The sequence below is a fragment of the Leptonychotes weddellii genome, chromosome 9 (genome assembly GCF_054177405.1).
Source record: "Leptonychotes weddellii isolate Sample4059 chromosome 9, ASM5417740v2, whole genome shotgun sequence".
NCBI classification, from domain to species: domain Eukaryota; kingdom Metazoa; phylum Chordata; class Mammalia; order Carnivora; family Phocidae; genus Leptonychotes; species Leptonychotes weddellii.
Genome location: NC_138377.1, coordinates 83,748,070 through 83,769,642, shown reverse-complemented (window position 1 = coordinate 83,769,642; position 21,573 = coordinate 83,748,070). Strand labels below are relative to the sequence as shown.

Here is a 21,573-nt window from a genome sequence, read left to right as displayed (position 1 = left end):
GTTTAACCTGATGTTCAAGGAAAAGAGCTGTTTTATTGTCCTTATTTGATATACTATCTACCCTAGAAATAAGTGAGAAAGGTAATGTCAGTAACGAGTAAGCCACTATTTCTATGTTTTGTTTTGTGCTCCATCCCATGACCACCCTCCAGTAATGCTTTTGCCATTGATGGGGCTGAGACTTTCAATTTCAATCCTAGCACATTCTTAAAACACTATATGTGAATGGAAACCAGTAAAAAAAACCTGGCAATCCAGGATCATATTTAAGTGATGGTGGGAGGCTGCTTGGAATGCTTGCATTATCAGAAACCAGTTTTGCTTCTTTTCATATTCATCACTCTTAATAGGAAAAAGGAGAATCATAGATGACTTGGTGCAGGATTTTACTTGGTTATAGATATCATCAAATGGATACAAACCCACATGCCCTTCAAACTGTTTTTTTAGAAATGGGCCACTAACATTATCTCCTTGATTTCTACAATGAAGTTCAAGATTATATAACTATTGAAAAATATTTCTTTTATTATTAGGTCAGAGAAATTTTAAGTATTACTGTATTGCTAGGACAATAAAGAGCCTTGATCTGAAGGCTGGCCATCTTATTGCCATTTACACATATTTCTAGGCAAGGACATATTTAGAAATAGTAATGATAGTGGATTTATTCAGGCTGTCTGCTTTCTAGCCACTAGTCTAAGCACTTGGCATGTTTTAACTCAGTTTTAACAACAGTTCTACATCTGGTTAAATTATTACTGCTAATCACATTACCATTATTACTATTTTGTAGATGAGGAAACTGAGACACAGAAAGATTAAGCAACTTGACCAGTTACCCAGTTTGTGGATGAGCCAGGATTGTATTTGAATTGGCTATTTTAACAGCATATGGATAAATTTCCATAACAATCAGCTACTTGTCTTTCAGTTGTGAAAGCTGTCTTTTTAAGCAGTCCTAAAACTGAAGGGTGATCTTAAACAGTGGTCATTAAAAGAAACACTTACAAAAAGCTAGCCAATTACAAAAGAAAAGCAATATATGTAATTCTTCCAACATCTAATCATACTGTATCTTTCAATTAAATCATCACTTTTAGAAGTAGAATCCCTGTATTGCCAAGTACAATCCTTGCCAAATATCCAGACACAATCATGGGCTTTAAGGATTACAAGTCACATAATAAAGGATAATGACCTAAAATTAAGCACACTAATATAGAAAGCGGGGACAGCCATGCTCTGTGGAAATCAGCAATCTATTAGATTTAATGTGAGATTAAGGATCTGTGTAACTCACAATTACGCTGTTTTTCATTAAGAAAAATAATGTGATGATGGTGCTCAGTAAAATTCTTTCTTCTCTTTACCTCTGTTTAATTGGATTGGGGACTGCTTAAACATCTTTGGGTTGGAGCTTATAAGAAGATGATCCCAGCTGTTTTTCAAAGCTTACGGCAGCAGGCAGACAACACGATCATGTCAAGGCTCATGCAAAAGCCTTAATCCTACTTTTTTCCATCAACCAGCTACTGCAGCCCAGTGTTTAACCTTCTAAGTACTAAATGTGCTCTGTCACTGCTTTAGATTTGCCATTGAATTGTTATTCTTTAATGCTGTTAGCTTCACTGCTATTAAAAGATCTTCTCAATTCCCTCTGCCTTTGGACACTGACCATGTTTCCATTAGGATTCTCCGTATTTTATGCCTTAATTTAAAAATAGTCAGTGGTTCGCCACACTTTTAATGTCAAATAGAGAATATGATTTGTTTGTTCATACATTCATTCACCCACCCATTTATTCATTTGATAAATATCAAACTCTTTTGTGTCTTTTCCCCAGGCTCTACCGTAGACATGCGAGGGCAAGCTTTGAGATGGTAACCAACGAGCTCCACAGTGTTGAAAGTAAATAAAAAAATTGGGAGTTATGTTTTCCTTGTTTTTTTTCCTAGCAACATTTTGCCTGGTCCAAATATCCAGCACCTTAAAACTATCACTGTAGTTGTACCGAGATCAGCAATATCGTAGTATGTAAAGAGTAAAGGTTAAATGGTCAAATTAGCTTTCCCTGTAGCTGCACGTGCTACTTGGATGGTGATGCACTTTCTTTTCTCTTTTCCTTTGGAGCATGGGTAGTCAAGGAAAAAGGGAGTGGCTCTCTGATTTGTCCCAGTGGCAGTGAGCAGCCAGCAGAAAAGCAGACACAGTTAATGCTCAGCTGCTCAGACCAGTCAAGCAAGCTACCGAGTCCCAGCTGTGCCTCTTAATGTTTTCTGATTGCACCTACTCCTCAATCTGTGAACTGTTTTCTGGACTCAGATTCATCAAGCGCTGCCGCTTTAAAAACGCATGTAGGCAGGCATCCTAGGATATGCCATTATAAGCTGCTGCCAGGGGATCTTCTAGGAGATAAATGGAATCTGTGTGAAGTAAATTAGTGTGAACCAGTCAATCTGAGTGTCAGCCTTGAGCCACTTCCATGGATAACTAGCCGGCTGACTGGAGGCCAGGGTCTTCTGCCATATGTGGGTTGGAATCTCTGTGATTCTGTTTCTCAGGATGTGGGAGATGTGGGGCTGTTTATTCTTGGAAGAAGGCCAATTTGATCTGTGTTTTAGATTTGTCAATGAAATGGACTTCTGAAGCATTTTTGTTTACCTCCCTACTCTGACTGTACCAAATGCCCCTAAGTTGAACTTCTTCACTGTAGGAAATATGAGAGAAATCCCCCCAGAGAGAACTGCTTCCTTCTTGTTTGAGCTGCCATTTTGTAGACTCCAACTGTGCTGAGCTTGGTCAAACCTCCTATCTGAGATCTTTAGGTTTTAAAACAAAGTAATAACCATAATTTGGCAAAATGAGTTTAATCCAAATCTTCTCTCCCTATTTGCTTTTTGAGGAATAAATCTATGTGATCTTTAATTCATGAAGAAAGGGAGGTTCTATGCAAAGTTTGATGATCATGGTTCCCTGTAGATACCCAGCATGGAAAATCAAATTTTGGCCATTAGAGAAGGGGGAGAAAGCCTCTTAATAGCAATAGAATGAGAAAACCTTTTTAAATAACTTAACTGTTCCATGGAAAGAATTTAGAGACAAAAAGCATGTGAACCAATAGAGTCATAAGAATTATTATTTAATATGATTAAATGGTAAGTATAAATGGTTCTATTATGTAAAAATCATGTTTCCATAATTCAATATTCCTTTAGAGATCATAGTTTGTTCTTACATTAAGATCACAAGAATTCATTTCATCTAGTTAAATTATGACAAATCTTTATTTCTTTTTTCCTTTATTATATTAATAAAAATTTTTATCACCTTTCTCTCTAGAATCAGTGAGATGGTTAATCATAGAATGTAAATGTATAAAATAGAATGAGAATAAATTTAGGCCCTGTATTTGGGGAATATTTTTTAAAGCTTTCCCTCCTCTATGTCCAGGGAAGCATTTTGCCTTTCAGAGACAGAAGGAGAAAGAGAGAGAGAGGGAGAGAATACCTAGGAATAAGAACTTGGGCAAAACAATAAATGTTTAAATATTCAACAAATAAGGGTATTTTCTTTTTCTGGTCACCTTTCCTAGACTCATGTACCCATAAGGTAGCTTTTGAGTACTTGATGTGAAGGTACCACCATTATAGGGTCCATAGAGACACATTCCATATATAAGATACATTTCAGTATATAGAGTGTGTCTGTGGATGTTAGATAGCATGAATCATAGCAAAGATCAAACCAAATGCTTTAAAAATTGAGTGACCCTTTCCTTGAACTAATGAAACAAAAATGGGATGTCCTGTGAGAACAAAATTTGTTTTATGCCTGTACATTGAGTTCAGAGAAATGAAACCCCTAGTGTAAATTTAACTTTATGATTTATGGGTGTGAGGAAAAGAGAGTGGAAATCGGTGAATTTCCCTTCTGTTGTAGGGACTAGGTACAATAGTTTGTAATGTATGACTTTTACTTTCTAAAGCGCTTTGAAGGGAAGGGAAATGAGCATTGTATAAATGATGCTTTGGCCTAGACATGGTCCACCCCATGTCCACATAACCTTATTCCCTGCAGAGCAAGTCGGCTTCCCCAGCCATCGCTGCCCATAGGTGCATTGGACTCATCACACTGGTGGATGACAGAGGTTATCTCAAGCTGGGAATCTTCATAGGTATGGATGTAGAAAATAAATGGCATGCCCAGGGGACACTGAGTAGTCTCGTCCAGTTATATAGTATATATGAGAGTCTAAGAGAGGGAGGAGTGGAGAAGGCCAGCATTCAATGAGAAACCTCTGTATTATGAAAGGTCTTCAAATCCATGGCTCCAGAATTCCCCACTGGTGACTGAGCAGAGGTGCTTGCAGCTTTTTCTACACGGAAGCTACATGATCAGACCCTGATTTTAGGGATAGGATTCGCCTCAGTTTAAAGAGTTACTAGAGGGAGAGACATGTCTTATCAGGCTATTAAAATAGAGAAGTGACTGTGGCACTGGAAAGTAGGGTCATAGTATATTGATCTTGCGGGGCTGAAAGAACTAGAGATGAGAAAATGGCAGTAGTAGGTGTATATAACTTCTTGATGAGTTTATAAATATCACTCACATTCTTCTTCAGATTTACTTCTATGCCGGAGTCTTGGTCTTTCTAATTTCTTCTTGAGATATTCTGATATGATATAGACTCTTCTCCCTCCTAATTCCTTCCAGACCTTTGGTTGGCCTCTTAAATTCCACTGTGTCCTGTATTGGCTGGAGGCACATATAGCGTTCCCGATCCAGAGGCCTCCTGAGCTCACTTGTTGGTTTTCTTATGGTAGGTTTTTTGTGTTGACTATCCCCTTCCTAAAGTGCCAGCCTTCTGTTAACCATTTGCCTATATTTTTACATTGGCCTAATGTCCTTGACTCATAGTCAGTGATAGCTCAGAGCCATGTTCTTGTTACATATACTTGTTACTTGGATCATGTTTCCTTTAAATGGTTCCCAGAATTTACTATACTGACATGTGTACACAGCATGTATTTCCAGTGATTCAGCCTTGCAATTGTTTTCTACACTTAATCTAATCAGTCTCACATTTCACAACTCAAGAACTCTTAGTGTTGTCTATAGTCCTGGGCATTTTCCTGAGTATTCTTCCAAATAATTTGTAAAAACTTAGTAAGAGGAATATTTTACACCGATCTAGGATACTGTTTTATACTGTCTTATCTAGACATATCTTTCCCTTACCTTTTGTTACCTATTACTTTGCTCTGTAATGATGACATCACCTTTCTTGTATTGAATATAGTTTTCTGAAAGTCTCATTACATTACAGTTCCTGGTTTCCCTTTATCCATGTGCATGTTTGCTCTTTAAAACATTGCTCTCTTTAGGTATGTTTCTCTTATCCTTTATTTATAGATGCTGCTGGCTGGCTTAGTATCAAAATGGGTGTTTCTCCTACTTATCAAGGTCCTTTCTGTATTTTGGGCAACCATCACTTAGAGATATTAGTACAAATACTGAGTGTTATGCAGTGACTCAGCTTGAGGATTGGAGAAGGCATCTTTCGATGATTTATCCCCCAGCAAAATTAATATTTTGAAATGAGTGGCTACATTTTATATGCATGACCATAAGAAGCAATCAATGCCAACAGACCACCTATGCTTTCTCTGTCTGGTGTGAGTGCATGTGTGAGAGAGTGATGCTTGCTACCGATTATATTATAATACAGTGGTTAAGCACATTATTAGCATCCAAGCATATCTTCCATTCGATTTCAGTAAGTTCTCAAGTACACTAACATACCATTTGATGACATTCAAATAAAAATAAATCACCTTCAGAGTAACCAAGGCTAATGATACAAAATGTGGTAACTTAGACCTTTTGTTCCTTGCATCCTTCTTAATGTTGACAAAGAACTAGAAAACTAAGGCATAGTCTAGATAATTTGATTTCCTTATTTTCCATTTCCTATCTAGGAGATGAAAGAGCTCTGACACTTGATTAACCATCTGAGACAAACGTTTTCCCCTGAGATAGAGACAACTATCAGCTGGGAATTTGAGACTGCCTGCCAACCATTCTCCCCATGCTGATTGTGTCATCTGAGGTTTGGCCTATGGAAGGCTTGCTGCTCTTATGAATTCCAATGGTCGGGCCCTTTGACAGTTTCTCCTCCCACTGATTCAGGAGGAAAATGTTTTTGCTATTTTTCCTTATGGATAACTGTAGACTTTGCTGTGGTTTAAATTGCCCCATGCTGGGAATCCTTATCTTAAGTTCATATATAAATCACGTTTATCTCTAGTCTCAGATGCTAGCCTGATGCTCTTTTGATTGAAGGGTCTCTTTTGTTTTCCTGACCTTCTAAATTTTCAAATGCAAGCTGCGAAGTCTACTCTAAATTTCCTCTTAGAATTCTCCCTTTATTGACTGTTCTTCAATTTACCAATACGTAGGGATATATTTATTTTTGTCTTTGAAATCTATTCCTGCTTTCAACTTCTTGAACTTCTGAACAGTAAAATTAATGCATTTGTGTATTTACCATAGGATTTGGTCCTTATGAGAAAAGCCAAATGACTTTTGCAGAACCTAAATGGCATGAAGAGTGTGAGAGTTAATTTCTATACATTCTCAGAACTCATCCATTTCCTATATTTCCTTTTAGTGATGACAGAGTCCTTTCAGATAAGATGTTCCTGAATCTCTTTGTCTTGAATAATTATCTCTCTGGTTTAATATAGAAAGCTGGGATTGAGCTTGCTGATTTGACCAGTTTATTTCTTGCACCAAATGAGACATAATAACATATAAAAAATAATAATAAGTAATGTTTCCTTGAGTTATTTCCACTCTGAATTTATTCAGTAACGTTCAAGGACGGAAGTTGAGGAAATTATTTTGATTTGATGTTTTAAAAAGTGCCTGCTCACCTGCTCACCACCTCTCTCCTGTGAACACTGCTCACCAAGGAAATGGTTGCTCTAAAGAAGTACACAAAGAAATCCAGGCAAGACTCTCACTGGTAACTCAAGATCTACCCTCTTGGGGACTGAGGAAATGCAACAGAAAGAGAAGAAAGAGTTGCATCATTACCTGTTATTCTCCTTTCCTTTTCCCTCCTTACCTTACACATTTCCTTTGTTGGACCCTCCCCAGCCTTCCTCAGATCTGTCTCTGTAGTCTGTTTCAGTCTGAGAGTTTAGATAATTTGATTAGAGTTGGTTTTCATGTCAGCCTTGACTAAGACAAATGACTTCATGGGCCCCATTCTTACATACAAAAGGAATAGAGGGGCGCCTGGGTGGCTCAGTCGGTTAAGCGGCTGCCTTCGGCTCAGGTCATGATCCCAGGGTCCTGGGATCGAGCCCCACGTCAGGCTCCCTGCTCAGTGGAGAGCTTGCTTCTTCCTCTCCCTCTCCCTGCTGTTCTGCCTACTTGTGCTCTCTCTCTCTCTGTCAAATAAATAAAATCTTTAAAAAAAAAAAAAGGAATAGAAATAGTTGCCCTTTAAGAGATTTGACTTGAGGAAAATACAGTTCCACAGGAACACCACACCTCTGCATTTATTTGGCAAAAAATAATCGAGAACCTCATCTACGGCCCCAAGGCCAAGATGGAGCCACTCCTCAGAGGAGTCTAGTGCATGTGAAGCCGAACCTGACCCAGACCGTCTAACATCCAGGCCAGGGCTCCTCCACTGCATCTGTACTTCTTGCAGTTGTTACGTGGACCCAGTTAATTTAGTTTGGGATGATTTATCTCGCACCGAAGTTCATATTTGCCAAGCTGATTAATGAAGAGAGGGGTTGTTTAAAGAAATAAATTGCATAAATATGATTCTAAGAAGGATGAGATACAACTTATTTTTTAAAATATTTTGTTTTAAAGATGTGTTTTGCACCATCGGTAAACACCTGACAGGTGCTTTTCTATGCCAAGGAGTCAGTTTGTTCTCAGGAGTGGCCATGCTATAGCCTCGGTCCTTTCTTGGTCATTTTCCGTAGGGCTGCCTCACACTGGGGGCGCAGCTACCCAAGTATCCCTCTGAAGCTGCCCTGATGTTCTCTGTCCCTCAGTCAGACTGGACATTGCCACTCCTAGGGTAGTACCGATCTTACTTAATTCACAAAGAGCTTCAGAAGTCCTCACTATTTCCAAGGCTAGCGTAGTGGCCACTTACTATCTTGCGACCCTGTTCGATGATATACCAGGTGGTTGGTTGGACTTGGATTTTTATCTGGAGGAATATTTGAGTCTCAGAGCCAGAAGATGTCAAGGAGTTGTCCAGTCCAACTCTCTAATTTTATTAATAAAATGACCTGAGTCCAGGAGAGTGAAATGACGTGTGCTCAAGGTCATGAAGTCACACTATTAAGACCAGAGGTGGAATTAAAAAGAACAGATATTCTGGGTCCTATTAATTGAGCTTTTGTCCAGTATAACATATTTCTCCCTGGGAACTCAGAAGTTCATCTTTTTTTTTTTTTTTTAAAGATTTTATTTATTTATTTGAGACAGAATGAGAGAGAGAGAGAGCACATGAGAGGGTCAGAGGGAGAAGCAGGCTCCCTGCCGAGCAGGGAGCCCGATGCGGGACTCGATCCAGGGACTCCAGGATCATGACCTGAGCCGAAGGCAGTCGCTTAACCAACTGAGCCACCCAGGCGCCCCAGAAGTTCATCTCTTAATGAAATTGTTGATAGTTATTTTTGTTCCATTTAATACATATATTTGGGTGCGAAACAATGAGGAATTTTATTTTTCATTCAAAAATAAAGCAGATAGGGCCTCCTTCTTTAGGCAGACTTTCTGTTGACATTAACAATAGGTGGTGGGGTTGTTTGAGTATGTTTGAGCTGTAAACTCTAGGCCTCACCTTAAGATTTTTCCCCTTAAGCTACAAGTGAAATTAATCATTTTTTTTTAATTTTTAGGAATGCTTACTAGCTATTTCACTCAGTCATTTCATAAGTACTCTGAGTACATGCCCTGTGCCTCACATTGGGTTAGAGATGTGCTCACTTGTTTATCAGCCTGACCAAAACAGCCCATTGCTCAAACATCCCAGATGACAGGGGAATTTCTATACCTGAGAGGAAATAAAGCATTGTTTAAAAAGATTCATTAAGGGGCACCTGGGTGGCTCAGTCGGTTAAGCCCCCGACTGTTGGTTTCGGCTCAGGTCATGATCTCAGGGTCATGGGATTGAGCCCCACGTCAGGCACTGTGCTGGGCATGGAGCCTGCTTAAGATTCTCTCTCTGCCCCTCCCCCTGTACTCTCTCTCTAGAATAAATAAATAAATCTTTTAAAAAATAAATAAATCTTTATAAAAAATTAAAAGATTCATTAATTATCTTTTTATCATTCACATTTTTCTTCCTCCAAATTAATTGGCTGGTCCAGCCATGTGTTTCACCTGTAGAAATTAGCAATAGACAGATTTTTTTTTCCCCTGAGACTAAATAGTCAACAATTTGATCCTCTGTGTGTGTGTGTGTAATATACATATATCCCAAAACTATTTAAATAAAACAACAACTTTAATTCTATACATCTATTAAGGATACCAAAATAAAAGTTACTCTTCACAACATTTTGGAAAATTCATTTCTTGACCAGTTGAAAATGGCATCTTTCAAATAATTATACTAGAAAATGTCATCCAGAAAATAGTATTCAATGTCAGATTACAAATGCAGAAAGACAGCAAAAAAATGCGTTGTCTAATGCTAACTCGTCTTACTGAACTTGTCCATAAAACAGTTATTACTTAGTTATAAAGAAGCACTAGATATTTTATTTAATTCTGGGCATCTTTATATGATTTTTTTCCCCTAGTTTCCAGTCCACACTGACACAAAGTCAGCCTGAAGCCTGATGCAGGATGCAGCTATTGCTATTCAAATATAATCAAGAGGTCCTATCACCTGATTATCTCAGCAGATACTCTTAAAGTAGGGGTAATAAGTACATAGTTCTTTAGCTAGATATGTTTTCCTGATAAGACATCTGTCCTGAGAGAACCACTTTGTAAAGTGAATTTGGGGTCTATTCAAATGACATCCTCTTTATTTACAAATTTGGTGTTATCACTTCAAGTCTTTTCACTGACTTGTCTCCCTCTAATTTAAAATATATTGCAGTCTTTGGTGATCTGTGAGTATTGCATTAGTATTTACTTCTTGAATTTAATGTAGTTTTTCTTTCTTCTAAGCCTGTAGAAAGTTTTTTGTTTTGGGTTTTTTTGTTTGTTTGTTTGTTTTTTTAGCTGATTCATAGTGATGCCTTAAGTTTGAAAAGAGACCTAAATGATCAAGCGAGAAAGTCATCAACTCTTGGCACAGTATTGAGCTAGTAGATTTGAACTCAGGTGTTTAACTTCTTCTCCACTGCTCATTCCACAAATCTGAGCCAGCTTTTAGTCTTCCCTGACTTCTGCAACCTGTACCTTCCTTTATGCCCTTGAATAAGATGTGATTAAGATTTTTGTCTGAGTTTTATCTGCTACTACAGTGGTTTATCCTATTCAGACCAATATTTCAAACTGTTATATCTTTTTATTAATGGTTTTCTATAAATATCCCCAATACTTCCAAAAAGTCCATACATGTGATGGATGCGATCTATTTTTAAATCATTCATAAGTCATTGTATTGAAAACATTATTTGTAGTGCAGATTTTATTTACACTGTAAATGACATGGATCTTTAACAAGGAAGGGCTCTATTTAGTCTACAGAACTGGCTTACTTGGAAGGACTAGCTGCTGTTTGTGGAGGTTAATGGACATTTTTCAGTGGTCATTCTCTTCTTGGGGCCAGGGGGAATAGTTCTTGGAATTGTTTGTTGCCTAAGCCTAGCCACCTTTAAAAACTAATACCATCTTTCTACAAATGATGACAAAGGGAAGGTGGGAATTTTTAGAGGTTAACTGAAACCAAATTAGAGAATAGACAGAGACGAAGGACCGTAACCACTGATGACCCTGTTATCACATTGCCCTATAGTAGGTCTTTCTATAGTGTCTTTGTCATACAATCCTCTGGGTTTCTTCTGCCGTTGAACTATTCATTTCTTTAGGATATAGAATTACAGTCATAGTTAAACACATCATAGTCGAACACATCCATACAAAGTACATGGACTTTTCTATTTAGCTATTAAAGATATTACAAAGATACTTAGAACATTGGCCCTTCAGTTGTGAATATTTTAAGGTGTGTGATGAGTAAATGGAATAGCCTTACCTCTTTCGGTGGTAGAACTGTCAAAAAGAGTTTGTCTTTTTTGCTCCTCATCCCCCAAATGTGGACTATCTCAGAATCCATTACAGATGGAATAAACAGTTGATTTTAAGTTAAGGATGAACCTAACAATCATTTGCACTATATTGATGTCAGAAGTTATCTCTCTGCCAAGCTTTAAAATGCATCTTCAAAATTACTGAAATTATCCAAGAACTTTAGTGATGAGCTACAAATGGACTTTGGTATTGATAAATAAAAGTCAATATGTATAGTGAAAGGACAACTTACTGTGATGAATGGGCCCACCATCAGTAAAGATCAAATTATTGACTATTTAGGGCAAGGAAAAACCTGTCTATAGCTAACTTCTACAGGTGATAAGAATTAGCCACAACAGCAATTTAGGAAAAGCTCAAAGAGACACGTTAGGAGAATTCATTAAAAATGCATACAGAAGTAGGCAGCAACATTCTGTTAAATACATTTGTGGCACTAGGCTAATGTATTTTTTTGACCATGCCTGGGTTCACACCTTTTTTCTTTTGCCTTGAATGATCTCCCTTTGGGCTACCCATATACCTTTTCAAGGATATCTAATTTAAAATTCACTTCCCAATCCCCCTACTACAGGCGAATTACTTCTGCATTCCTAAAAACTATGTCATTCTTGGAATATTGTCTCTAGTGTTCCTACTACTTTTCATTGTACCTCAACTAGATCACAAGTTGTATGAGGGCACATTAAAAGTGCCTTTAATTTTTTTACCCCTTGCATAGTCCATCACAGACCTCTACCCATAATAAACACTAGATCAGTATTTGTTGATTTCATTGTTTTTTGAAATGATTCATTACTGTCTGAGTTTAATGATGAAACATCACAGAAAACACCCAAAAGAACAACAGCAAAGATTAGCTTATCAAAAAAAAAAAAAAGTGGAATGGCAATGATTAACCTCTCTAATGTGGGCTGGTCCCAATTGACAGAAGGTAGGTATTTCTTCTTTAGTAAATTTAACCAGGTACTCTATAAATTAGCCAGTAAAAATGAGAAATCTTGTACCCTCTCAAACTTGGAAGTTAAAATGTAATTAAGCAAAATATCTGAAGACTAACCCTTTCTACTCTCCTACCCCCCCACAAATGACACCCTCCAAAATCCGAGGTAGATACAAAAAGAGCTGCATGGTACCTACTAGTGTGAGTCTAATGAAGATCGTGCAGCTACAACTACACCTAGCTTTCTGACTTTCTTGAGAGGCGTGGGATGTCAGTTCATGCCGGGACCACTTTTTTTGCCACTGGAAATTGTTACAGGCATTTACTTTGTTGTTTTAATACCATGCTCTCTTCCTTCTTGAGGGCTCTACATCTAGAACAGAGTCTTGCTGGAAGAATAAGTAAATGAATGAGTGGATGAGAGTTTTAAAGAACAGTATATGGGACAAGTGCAATGCATTTGCCCAAATAAACACAGGTGTTAACTCACTGGCTGTTAATAATAGATTCAGCTGTATGATTCATTCCCTATGATAAGTATCAATGTAAATATTTCAGAAAATTAGTAAGATATATAGAAATAAAAACATTATTAAAACAGTCCAGTAAATCTTGACCAGTGTCTGCAACTTTGGTGCATTATCCACTTCAACGTGTTACAAAAATCAGTGGATTCCAAAATAATCTGTTAGTATGATCTAAACTGAGGAAAATTAAATTAAAGGCAGCTACACCAATAACTACTTAGGCTATATGTGTCTCTCCTCCAAATTACAGACTAACCTGCACCACCATTTTACAAATAGGCACCCTTTGTACTCTCAAGTGGGCCTAATCAAGCACTGATTGGATTTAGTTGAAGATAATTCAAAGCACATACCCTCTCAGATCAGGAGGACATCTAGCATGATCCGTCTGCTTCACTCACTCGTTCACTCATTCATTCCACAAGTCTTTTAAGAATACCTCCTATGGCCCAGGCAGACAGAGGTACATAAAACAGAGATGGCACCTACTTCCATTTTTTTTTTTTTTTGGAAAATTTAAATGCCAGAATTTCATACATTTGCCCCATGTTTTGTTCTCAGATAAAAGGTTTCAGAGCAGTGAATTCAAACTCTATGCACACACTTTCACAGAACAGAGGAGAACTACCTGTGTTCTGAGAGGATTGGTGAAACTTATGAGAATATTTGAACCGAAATTATGTTCCTAGTCTCCTTCAAAGTGTGTATATTGTGGGCTTCAGGTTATGATCACCAATGCTATGTACACTCCGTGGAAATAAGATGAGGAATGTGAGAGGCGTGAGCTCTGCTCATGCTGCTTTGGACCTTGGGTGGCGTTCCTTTGTGTCACTTACTGAGTATGTGTGTGAAATGACACAGCCTTCAGACTTTGCTCCATCATTTCCTAGTGGAGGTTTAGGAACAGCGGCCAGACCTACTCCCCTGGGCCAACAAACATATCATTTCATGTATGGCTTATATATTTTCTTGTTTGCATTTATGGCCTATAAATAATATGTTGTGTGTGCTATCAAGACCTGAAGAGACAGTAGTAGTGTTTACTGCAGCAATTTGCAATAGATAAAATTAGCAGTAGTCAATAATATACATATTTATGTAGTTTGGCTTCAGACAAGTAAGTATGACGTATTTATATTATTGTGGTCTTGCTTTGTTTTGTTATTCACTGACTTTTTTTCATGAAGACAATGTCCACTTTTCCCGACAAGTGATTCCTTGAATGAACAGAATATGGAAATATGCTACTTATGGAGATAATTGAGACCAAGTATTACAACTTGTGCAAAAATGTGGAAACTTGAGTCTGTTTCTCTAACAGAGCTAGAGGTGTTATGTGTTTATAGGAAGTTTTAGATTTCTGTGCTCATTCCCGTTTCTGTTCATAATTCATACTCAGAAGATGACAGATTGTCTGAAGTCACCATTCAAAACATTGGCCCTCCTTATTAATCATTTGCCAACTATTCTGTACTTTAAATTTTATTTACATAGGGCTTTTATTTATTTATTTATTTTTTGGTGTTTGAAGTTTCTCATTTGATGAAGGAGAAACAAAATTTATAGAAAGTGTTCATCAGCTGTGATTTGTGTGACAAGACGAACCACCGCACCCATGCAGAGCTGCTCTTTTTAACTGACCAGCCCCATGTTCTTCGTCTGTGTCCTATGGCTGTTAATTGACGATATTGTTTTAGATTTATGCATTAAAAATATGATTTCTACTTTGGAGGGATCACTTTGTTACTTTGTAGCTTTTAAGCTGATGCAATGAACTTATTTTTCTTGTAAGATAAAGTCTCATCTATAGATTTTTCAACTAATTACATGTCTTCCAATACATACTTAGAGGGTACATTTTTTTTCAATTTATTATTTGTGTTTACATAGTGCGTCCCTGGAAATATCTGTGGAACTGAAAGGAAATGTTTTAATGGTGTTTATTACTACTTTTTCATCGCTCTCTCTCTCTTTTCTCTCTCTCTCTCTTTTTAATAGCTCCAGTCAGTCCGGTCAAGCATGACAGCAACTCAAACTCGGCAAACTTCCAAGACACTGAGGACATGCCTGACAGATGCGTTTTGGAAGAGTCTGAGAGTCCAGGTGAAAGCCATTTAAAAATAGTCAAGTATAAAATGATAAATTTGACACAGCTTTGGGGTCCTTGGAAGGGGGTGGCGGGGAGGACATTGTAATGCTGTTTTCTCTTAGCAGCTGCGCTATCAAATTAATGGTCACCTCCAGGGGTCACAGTGTGGAGCTGTTACCTTTGCCTCTTTCATCAAGGATTCAGTTGGAGGAAGTACAAAGGCTTTATGACTGAGAAGGGAAGCTGACACTATTAGTTCATTATCATCAATTTTAGGCTAAACTGGTTAATAGAGGCCGAGATTGAAAACTGGAGAAATGGCAGCATTTTAAATATTTCAAATAATGGGACTGAGCGGAAGTGGAGAGTTAGACACAGATTGCCATCATTACAGTCTATTCACCTTTCTAAATACAAACAGCTCTCTAACGGGGACTAAAGGATTTTAGCATAACAGTAATGGACTCATGGATACGTCAACTATTGAGAACAAGCAGAACAAAAGAAAGTGATAACCCTTCCTCATGCCATAAAATTTACCCACGTCCCAAGTTACTTAGGTTTGTGTTTTCTTTGTAGAGAGAATAGACAGAAATGTAGCAGAAGGATAGAGCCAGAAACACTTAAGCATAGATTTTTGTTTCTGTTTTTGTCTTGTTTCAAAACATGCCTAGTCTTTTAACAACTAATTAATCAAAAGAGAAAAAAAAAATCCTGTGAAAGTTGAATGACATGTCCGGATCACTACAAAGCCATAAGGTGCTAGAAGTTTCCTTATTACCATGAGTGAAAGAGTTAACTCTCTCCTCCCAATGAACGCTTTCCTTTCCTGTTTTCTCTGGCTGCTGTGTACCCTCGACCCTCTTGCATCTTTGTGTGCTGATCCTTGTATCAGATTTTTGATTCATCCTCTCTGTGGCCTGTCAGCTTAGTTAAGAGATTTCCAAATCTTGTAGCCTTCGCTGACAGGGGGCAGCTGCAAACAGTCCCCTGATCCTTCCCCGAGGAGAGCTACTGAGATTTAATTTTCAGTGAAAGGTGCAGCCTGCAATCTATGTCAGGTCCCCTAAGTCATCTCGGAACCCCAATAGGCCCAGTGGCGATGGCATTGTATTTCAGTTCCCTCCACTACGCCAAGAGTCCTCAAAAGATGTACTGCTGCCGTATGTCTCTTCTCAACCCCACTTCTGCTTTAGCATCCCATGGAACTGAGAAATGGCATCTTTCTCGCTGACAGAAATTTTTAATCAGAACGTGAACCCCACATCCTGCCCTAATATCTAAGAAACAAATGTAGGTTGGTCCCACTCCAAAAGGGAGAAGGTGCTGGTAGCATTAAATGCCCATCAAAGTGTTTTAAAATTGCTTTTAGTTTTGACAAAAATTACCTACTTTTGACTAGATTTTTAAACTGTCTTCATAAACAGTTTCCTATCAACCTGAGGCAGTTAAATCCCTGAGTCAAGTTTTCACCTAAGTGTTCATTGTTTTTGGCAAGAATAGATTGGCTTTATGTCATCTCAGAAGTAGAATACATTTCAGGCATCCCTCAATATGAGTGGAATTGTAGTAAAATTCAGATATTCCATAGTTTATCTGATTGATATAAACAAAAGGGTATTATCAAAACAAAGATTAATTAGAAAAGATAGGTACTGATAAAGAATCTTAACTTAAAAAGTGAGTACTGTTCTTTACATCGGACATCATTAAACTGGTAATAAAGAATGAATTACTCTGGCTTTTTCCTCTGTCCATTCCTGCATTTTAAGACATCTTGCCTTATAGGCCTAGAAACCTCTGGAGAGTTCACTACTGGTCTCACTGCCTTCCACTGAGAATTTGTGGCTTGGTTGTCATGGAGACATCGTATTTCTCCAAGAATTGCTCATATTGATCCGTGGCCAGGCGTAAATGGCCAAGCGAGTGTGAGGAATAAAGGGGGCTGGGCAGTCCTATAAAATGACCAGGGCTTGTGGGTTGGAAATAAGCTCATAGCAAACACTTAGGTAAAAAGAAAGAAGCAGTTTTATTTTGTTTCAGGATTTCTTTCTGCACTTTGGGCCATTGTCTTCTTTCACTATGAACTGAAAGAAACTTGTTAGTCACTTGTCATGTCAGATCTTTGGTGCTTGTCCTGACACAGCTGTCAGCCTTCCAGCTCTGTGCAGTTCAGGGACACACAACAAAGAGGCAATGACATGAATTATTTATTGCTCCTTGTGTGGATAAAATTCTGTGATAAGAAATTAAGACACTTCTGACAGAGGTGCTTGTTTAGTAAGAAAGATTTTGATGAGAGAGTGCACTTCCTTGAAGTATGAGCATTTGAGACGGAAAATTCTTAAAACTGAACCCGAAGGAAGGTTGTGAAATTGGTGGCGTAGAGGGACTTTCTTGAACCGTGAAAATATGACTGTCCACGTCTCAGTGTCCAAAAATGAACTAAAAAAATAACAAGCTATTCAAAGGGAGAGGCTCCAAAACTATAAATGTTACTTTCGTGGTTGAGTTACCTCTGTTTACCAGGTATGCGTGGGGTTCCTTTGGAAAGCACATTAACCACCTTCGTTAGAAGAGAAGGCAAATTTGGGGGTTTTAAGGGATAAGCTTTGGGAAGGTGTCGTCAGACCAATAGAGGTGCTTCAGTAGCTGAGCTTCTAATTGCATTGGTATATCCGTTATTCCCTATATGGACAGGAGTGCATCTAAATCTGAACGCATCATTCTTACCATTTTCACCTGGCATATTACCATTCACTTAAAAGTCCTTTTAGTATTTTCATGTACACGCAAAATCCCCCCGTTACAAAGTTGAATGTGGTCAGTCTTCTAGCTTTAATGGTTATTGACCTTACATGGTTTTATCTATGCAACTCTAAATGACTAATATATTTATTGCATCATTTTTAATGAACAAACCAGTTGTTCAAACGGCATATAGAAAATGAAAACAAAAAATCATTTTCCCATCCAAGCACAGTTCAAGAATATTGCCTCATATATTGTTCTTTCCAAATAAAATCTTTTCTTTGCAAATCCCCTGAACATCATTCTTCTTTGCCTTTAGAGCTTCATATCGCTGATACCAATTCCTTTCCATATGCAGAGAACAAAGGGATACTGAAGCACAGAAAAACTATAATAGTTTACTTTTTTAAAGGGGAAGTTAAAGTTTTCTAAACATTGATGCAACATTTGAAAATGTCATTAATAAAATCAAAATGTTAAGTTTATACAAAAAGTAAGATTGACTTTATGTGTTGATTATCTTTGAATGCAAAAGGTTTTGAACTCAATCTGCAGATTGTTTATTTTTCATTGACATAACTGCTTCTCCAGCACTGAATTGACGAGGATGACCCATTTGTAAATGGGCCGGAGTGTGCATATAGGTCACAATTTAGAGGACTGGTAGAGTGGTTGTTCACCTGGTCTTTAGAGCACTCTACCTATTCCTCATGCCATTGTGATCTCTTTTTTGGTTCAAGCTGTATACCCAGGTGAGTGCCTGCAGTCCATTAAGGTTGGCAAAGCAACTTTAGACCAGAGCATTCTTGTTACTCTGACCCTGCTAGTGAACCTGGAGGTCTTGTCTGATAGGTTAAGGTCTCCCTCAGCAGTGTCTTTTCCCTGGAATAATTCATTAGCAAAGAGTTTTGACTCACAGGTGAATCCCAGATTGAAGTTTCTGGCTTACACTCTGTGAAGTCTACTTGCTTCTTCACTGGCATTTATACATTCCCAAAACCTGTGGGAATAACTTTGATGTCTAGTAATAGAAGCACCGAGACAACATTGTGAACTCACAGCTCCCTTTTTTTCAGATTTTAGGGCCATTAGGCTTTCTTTCTTTGGCTCTTTAAAGCCTCATCACTCCTGAATCTGAAAGATGCTGTCACAAAAATAGTTTAGTGCAGTCTCTTGCTGATTAACTTCTTGTTAACTGCTTCATGCATAATGATTAAAGCTCAATTCCTATTCTCCCGAATATCATAAAAAGTGTTCCTTGTCCCCCATCTTTGCACTCATGATGATAAAAAATTTAGTGTGACATTCACAATTTTTATCCAAGTGTTAATGAGAGACCTTGAGCTTTTATCACCTTACTGTCTTGGAAAATTAAGAATTTTACTTCCTAGTGCACTAGGGACAGTGCACTTAAACATAGCTTCAGCTGAAAATAGTAGTGATGAGAGAGCTTGAAAGTAGCAAAAAAAAAGGCATTCACATCAGCGTTTTCACACATCTGAAGTAGTTTATAATCAGTATGCATTCTGACATTAATAGAACATTTTAGTGGTTTTTATATAGCACGTTATGTGTATAGATCTATATACATCATTGTCAATCAATATTGCATTTGCATGAATCTGATGAACAAAACTAGATTTCTCACAGTTTCCAGGGGATGTACTACATTGTGAAAAGCCAAGGCGAAGGGTTTTTTTTTTTTTTTTTCCCTTTTACTATTCTAGCTCATGAATCAACAGCAAAAATCGGGTAACAGAAAATAGGACAGATTCAGGACTGGAGTGTTGGAGATGGCTGATGATGATGCATGAAGCAGAAAAAATGTGGAATGTGTGAGCAGCCCATCAATCATAGCTATCAAGAACACACTTCTTAGGGTTAGTGCTAAAAAAAATGTTCTAGAAGGAGTAAGAACAATTTCTGTAGTAAAAACACATAAACCCCTTCTTCTAGTTGTGTTGAACAATATCAACATTCTTAAAAAGTTGCCCAGATGGAAAAATGTAAGCATCAACCTAATAATTTTTAAAACGTAAAATTCTAGGCTTATACACACACATATATATTTAAATAAAACAAAAAACCAGCTTTTTGAGTCTTCGCCAGTAGGAGTGGGAGTTACTATGCATGATCATGTCATTAATATAAATGTATTTAGAAATAGATTACTAAGGCACAGTGCTCCAATATGTTTCCTAGTCAAAATAATTTAAATCAAGTGATACTTTTTAGCCTACATTAACAACCATCCAAGTAGTCTGAGAAATAAATGCTTTTTTGATTCTATAATTCAAACCATTTTTCAACTAACATTTATAACCTTTGATCCTAAAATTGCGGTTGTGGGTTTCTCTGAGAGCAACAGAGATAATTTGAAATTTATTAATTTTTGGCCCAAATCATCTTGTTGAAAACTTTCATCTTTGTTGACAATTAAAAGAAAAAACAACCTATATTAATAATGTGTGCAATTAAAATATATTTATCTGAAGCCTAGTTTATAAGAATATTTTTTATTATCTTAAAGGATAGAAAAGAGATATAGAGATATAGAAATTATAGGTAAATCTGTTCTTCCTTCATTTATTTTCTCATTCCTTTCTTCCTTTCATTCTTCCATCTCTTTTTCCATTCCTCTCTCGCTTTCTTCCTCCTTCCCTCTTTCTTTCTTCTTTATTTCACGATATAACCTGATAATCTGTTTCCTTTCTAGGTAAGCCAAGGCATCATTCGTGGATAGCGAAGGTGTGCTCCTGCAAGCTGTGCTAAATGGAATCTTACCTATAGGAATTGGATTTGGACAAATGATGAAACCTAAGCATGCCATTTGTTTATTGTTGTATAAAAACTATGCTGTTATCGGTCAAGTTATTAGGTTGTAAGTAGATATGCTAATACTTTGGAAAGAGTGTATTGAAAATGTAATTACTGATTGAAAATATCTGAATTGATCTACTTTTAGAAAATCATTGTTGAAATCATTTTATATTCCTGATTCTTACTTTCCTTTAAAATTAACAACAAGGAATGCCAGTCTGCAGACATAAATTTAACAGTTTTAGATTTTCTTCCATCTTTTCAGTTGCTGGATTATATAAGCAACATTAAAACCACATTGCTTTTAAATATGTAACATACAGTACTTCCTCAAATTTAATACTGCTTCATCTAATCTAAAACTTTACCAGACTTATTCGATTTGTTAGGTTAGGACATTTTGTTTTAGTATATGCTTTAATATGGATCAGTCACCCTGCAGTAAATCTCATCAAAGCATGAAATGTTGTCAACAAATAGCCAGTTCCATTTAGTCATCAATTAGCCCAAATAAGTGGTAGTATAACAGGGACCAATCTTGTGTGGTCAGGTTCATTTGGACTTCTAATGACATAGAAGCTAATGTCTTTAGCCAAACGTTGATCTTGTTGGCCACATAGATGTGAACTATATATCTACTTACAGCACATTGCAGTTGATCCATATTAAGTATAAACTCTTGTAGTTCTTTTCCCAGAAAGAAGTGTGACTAGCAAGAATTCTTAAAATATGCAAAGCAATATAAATAGGACAAAGTGCTCATCTATTAAACCCCTTAGTGATCTGATTTATTTGTTGTGACTTATATTGCATAATTCCTGGATTTATAGAAAATCATCAAAAAGATTAGTGTGTATATGAATACAAATATTGCCTAATCCATAAAAAATGGAAATAAAATGTTAAATATATGATCTATCTATCATCTATCTATCTATCTATCTATCTATCTGATAGGGAAGTTCCAATCACTTCAATTTAACAAACATATTTGAGGCAGTAGCATCAGGTCCTATGCTGGGATGCAATGGGGAGATTTGAGAACTATACATTGGAATGGCATGGTCTCCACCTTTAAGGAACTTATAATTAATGACTCACCCGGATGAATATACCAGAACATAGACAC

The 21,573-nt window shown here is 37.2% G+C and overlaps 1 protein-coding gene across 3 annotated transcripts in view; it reads left to right on the top strand.

Annotated features, from left to right (window-relative positions):
• Positions 1-21,355, top strand: part of WDR72 (WD repeat domain 72) — a 175,691-nt gene extending 154,336 nt beyond the window's left edge. For all 3 annotated transcript variants that reach the window (XM_031031982.2, XM_031031981.2, XM_031031989.2), the window contains exons 19-20: positions 14,783-14,887; positions 20,341-21,355. In XM_031031982.2, the coding sequence (XP_030887842.1) occupies positions 14,783-14,887; positions 20,341-20,396 (161 nt within the window). In that variant the 3' untranslated portion in view covers positions 20,397-21,355. The remainder of the gene's footprint in view (positions 1-14,782; positions 14,888-20,340) is intronic.
• The last annotated feature ends 218 nt before the right edge of the window (positions 21,356-21,573 follow it).